General features: G+C 39.0%; 1 protein-coding gene and 1 non-coding gene across 2 annotated transcripts; one reads left to right on the top strand and one right to left on the bottom strand.

The window, feature by feature from the left end:
* On the top strand, window positions 1-1805 carry LOC133307953 (uncharacterized). The gene is made up of 5 exons (XM_061508532.1): window positions 1-198; window positions 295-368; window positions 456-1410; window positions 1501-1679; window positions 1730-1805. Exons 1-5 carry the CDS (start codon window positions 1-3, stop codon window positions 1803-1805), a joined length of 1482 nt encoding a protein of 493 aa, XP_061364516.1.
* Window positions 460-566, bottom strand: LOC133307955 (small nucleolar RNA R71). Its single transcript, XR_009751104.1, has one exon. It is a non-coding gene; the product is annotated as a small nucleolar RNA R71 (small nucleolar RNA).
* Window positions 1806-4264: the final 2459 nt, after the last annotated feature.

Here is a 4264-nt window from a genome sequence, read left to right as displayed (position 1 = left end):
ATGGCAGCAAGACAAAGGAAGTTACAAGAAAGGGGTGAATCAAATGTGACAATTCAGGAAGAGGTTATGGAAGAAAATCACAGACCCCCACCACAGAGGACATTGGGAGATTACATGACTCCCACTGTAATTCCACCGATTGGGAGTGTTGTTAGACCCAATATGGAACCTAACAACTTTGAGTTGAAACCTGCATTAGTACATATGGTGCTGAAAGAATAATTTGTTGGCACCAGTGCAGAAGACCCGTATCTGCACATTGAGAATTTATTACTTTTGAGCGATACGTTGAAGATTAATGGTGTGACTAGAGATGCTATCTTGTTAAGATTGTTCACTCATTCACTGAAGGATGATGCGAGAAGATGGTTACAATGATTACCTCAAGGAAGTATCACAACTTGGGATGATCTACAGACTAAGTTTTTAGCCCGATTCTTTTCAGCATCAAACAGGGCGAAATTGAAGGATGATATCACAGGGTTCAAACAAAAAGAATCAGAGTCTATCTATGAAGCTTGGGAAAGATTCAAAACACTCTTGAGGAAAAGTCCACAACATGGAGTCGAAGTGTGGAATCAAGCAGCAATATTTCTCCAAGGGTTGACAACCAACACAAGAACATTGGTGAATGCCACAGCTGGTGGTTCATTAACAACCAAGACTCCTCAGGAAGCCCTTGACATATTTGAATCTCTAGCATCTCAAGAATTTGACAATGCTCCAGTGAATGACAGAAGAACAGGAGTTATAAAACTTGATGGATATGATGCTTTGTTAGCCAAGAATGATCAGATGATGCAAATGCAAAAACAACAACAACAACAGTTGGATGCTCTCACTAAGCAGCTATCCTCTAAAAATGTTGCTTCTGTGGACACTAATTCTGTGTGTGCAATTTGTGGAAAAGGCCATGTTACAGAATATTGTGATTATGGGGGACCTGCAGAACAAGCAGAAGTGAATGGGGTATGGTATGATCAGAGGAACCATAACAACCAGGGGAGAAATTTGTATGTTCCACCATGGAAGAATAGAAATCAACACCCAAGGTTCAGTTATAGTTCTAATTATCAGTTGAATCCTCCACTGCATCCTCCTCCACCACATTCGTCTCAACAAGGTGATACCTCTGCATGGGAGAAAGCTTTTGCACAGTTATCTAAGACCACTACAGAATATATTCAGGGTTCAAATTCTTTCAGAGAAGAAACTTTTGCATTCATGCAAGAGACAAAAACATCATTCAGGAACCACGAAGCATCAATCCGGAATTTAGAGACCCAAATTGGTCAGTTGTCCAGACAAATATCTGAGAGATCACAGGGAAAGTTCCCTGGTGATACACGGGTGAATCCAAAGGAGCATTGCAACTCCATTACTACAAGAAGTGGGCTTGTGCTTCAACCGGTTAAGAAGAAAGTGGAAGAAAAGAAAGAGGAGCAAGAAGTTGTTGTTGAAGATGATGAAGTTGAAAATGATGAAAAAGAAAAAGTTAAGGAAGATAAGAAAGAAGATGAAGTAGTTGTTGAAAACAATTCTTCACCTAAGAAGTTGATGAAGTGGGAAAAGAAGAAAATGGCTGACAAGCAAGACAAGCCAATTAGTCTATCTCCACATGCAAAAGTTCCATATCCTCAGAGGTTGAAGCAAGAAATTCAGAAACAACATTATGCAAGGTTTCTGGATATTTTCAAGAAACTACAGATCAACATTCCATTTGCTGAAGCCTTGGAAAACATGCCCCACTATGCAAAATTTATGAAGGATCTTTTGTTGAAAAAGAAGAAGTTGAAAGATTGTGAGACTATGGCATTAACGGAGGAATGTAGCACCCTTATTCAAAAGAAGCTTCCTCCGAAGTTAAAAGACCCAGGTAGTTTCAGTATTCCTATTGCTATTGGAGATGTGGAAGTAGGAAAAGCACTTTGTGACTTGGGGGCCAGTATTAATTTGATGCCATTATCCGTCTGCAGAGCTTTGGGGATTAACAAGTTGAAAACCACTAATGTTATTTTACATCTAGTAGATAGATATATTAAGAGACCAGAAGGGGTGGTAGAAGATGTTTTGGTCAAGGTGGATAAATTCATTTTCCCTGTAGATTTTGTAATTCTAGATATGGAAGAGGAGGATACTGAAAGTCCTTTACTCCTAGGGAGACCATTCTTAACCACTGCAAGATCTCTGATTGACATTGAACAAGGAAAGTTGATGTTAAGGGTGAATGAAGAAACAGTCACCATTGATGTGTTTGAAGCTATTAAACATTCTGTTGATGTGGATGATTGTTTTAAAGTAGATATCATACAGGAGGCTGTGGAAGAAGTGATAGAAGAAGAAAACTCTTCACTTGAGGAAGACAAATTCAAGGAGGAAACAAGTATGGAATACTATACGGAAGAACCGAAAGTAGAAGAGTTAGAAAAGAAAGTAGATGACATTCCTAAGGGAGCACCCAGGGTGGAACTAAAAGAACTTCCTTCAAATCTCAAGTATGTGTTTCTTGGAGATGATCAAACCTACCCAGCCATCATCAGTGTATTGTTGTCTGAAGGAGAGGAAGTAAAGTTGATTGAAGTGCTTAAAAAGAACAAGACAGCCATGGGATGGTCATTTTCAGACCTCAAGGGTATTAACCCCTCTTTTTGCACTCATAAAATATTGATGGAAGAGGAGGTTAAACCAGTGAGGCAACCACAGAGAAGACTCAATCCTACTATGAAGGAGGTAGTGGGGAAGGACATGGTCAAGTTGCTTAATGCTGGAATGATCTACCCTATTTCAGATAGTGCTTGGGTGAGTCCAGTGCAGATCATGCCCAAGAAAGGAGGAATGACTGTTGTGAGGAATGACAATAATGAATTAATTCCCACAAGAACAGTCACTGGCTGGAGAATGTGCATTGATTACCGGAGACTCAACATAGCAATCCGGAAGGACCATTTCCCTATTCCGTTCCTAGATCAAATGCTAGAGAGATTGGTAGGACATGCTTTCTACTGCTTTTTAGATGGATACTCAGGTTACAATCAGACAGCTGTGGCTCCAGAAGATCAGGAGAAAACTGCATTCCCTTGACCCTATGGAATCTTTGCATACTGGAGGATGCCTTTCGGCTTATGCAATGCATCAGCGACTTTTCAAAGGTGCATGCTTTCCATATTCTCTGACATGGTAGAGAAATGCATTGAAATTTTTATGGATGATTTTTCTGTATTTGGTCCTACTTTTGATGCTTGTCTAGAAAATTTGGATTGTGTTTTAAAAAGATGCCAAGATAGTAATCTTGTATTGAATTGGGAAAAGTGTCACTTCATGGTGACAGAAGGCATTGTTTTAGGACACAAGGTGTCAAGAAGAGGAATTGAAGTGGATAGAGCCAAAATCTCTGTTATTGAGAAACTTCCCCCTCCCATTAATGTCAAAGGTGTGAGAAGTTTTCTTGGTCACGTAGGTTTTTATAGACGCTTTATAAAAGATTTTTCAAAGATTGCAAAACCTTTATGCAAGTTGTTAGTGAAAGAACAAGAGTTTGAATGCCTTCATGCATTTAACATTCTGAAAGAAAAATTGATCACTGCACCCATAATAATGGCACCTGATTTTTCATTGCCTTTTGAATTGATGTGTGATGCAAGTGATTATGCTGTGGGAATGGTGCTAGGCCAACGAAAAGACAAATTGTTGCATGTCATATACTATGCTAGTAAAATTCTTAGTGATGCACAGAAGAATTATGCTACTACAGAAAAGGAATTATTAGCTATTGTGTATGCATTTGACAAATTTAGGTCATACCTGTTAGGATCAAAGGTGATTGTTTACACTGACCATACAGCTTTAAAGTATTTGTTAACCAAGCAGGATGCTAAGCCCAGGTTACTCCGATGGATGTTACTTCTACAAGAGTTTGAAGTGGAAATCAAAGATAAAAAGGGAGTTGAAAACTTGGTGGCTGATCTTTTATCCAGGATCACATAGAAAAATCTACAAGAAGGACCGGAAGTAGTGATTAAAGAAAAGTTCCCTGATGAGCAAATACTGTCCATAAGCATTATTTCCAAGTTGGTACAAGATCAAGTCTTGACGATTAATAATCCACCATGGTTTGCAGATTTTGCAAATTACAAAGCTGCTGGAGCAATGCCTAAAGATTTCACATGGCAACAAAGGAAAAAATTTCTGCATGATGCAAGGAGATATATTTGGGATGAACCATACCTCTTCTACAGGTGTTCAGATGGAGTAATCAGAAGATGTA

Source organism: Gastrolobium bilobum, unplaced genomic scaffold (genome assembly GCF_033153095.1).
Source record: "Gastrolobium bilobum isolate Gb01-03AN ecotype WA unplaced genomic scaffold, APGP_CSIRO_Gbil_v1 utg1637, whole genome shotgun sequence".
Lineage (NCBI taxonomy): Eukaryota > Viridiplantae > Streptophyta > Magnoliopsida > Fabales > Fabaceae > Gastrolobium > Gastrolobium bilobum.
The sequence above is the reverse complement of the archived record's forward strand: the minus strand, read 5'-3'. Positions and strand labels throughout refer to the sequence as shown.

Excerpts from the sequence above, each read along its gene's own strand:
- LOC133307953 (XM_061508532.1), top strand. The coding sequence starts at position 1 with ATGGCAGCAAGACAAAGGAAGTTACAAGAAAGGGGTGAATCAAATGTG. Across the intron at positions 199-294 it reads TTGAGTTGAAACCTGCATTA|ATTAATGGTGTGACTAGAGA; the intron begins GTACATATGGTG and ends GATACGTTGAAG. Across the intron at positions 1,680-1,729 it reads CAGAAACAACATTATGCAAG|CCTTGGAAAACATGCCCCAC; the intron begins GTTTCTGGATAT and ends CATTTGCTGAAG.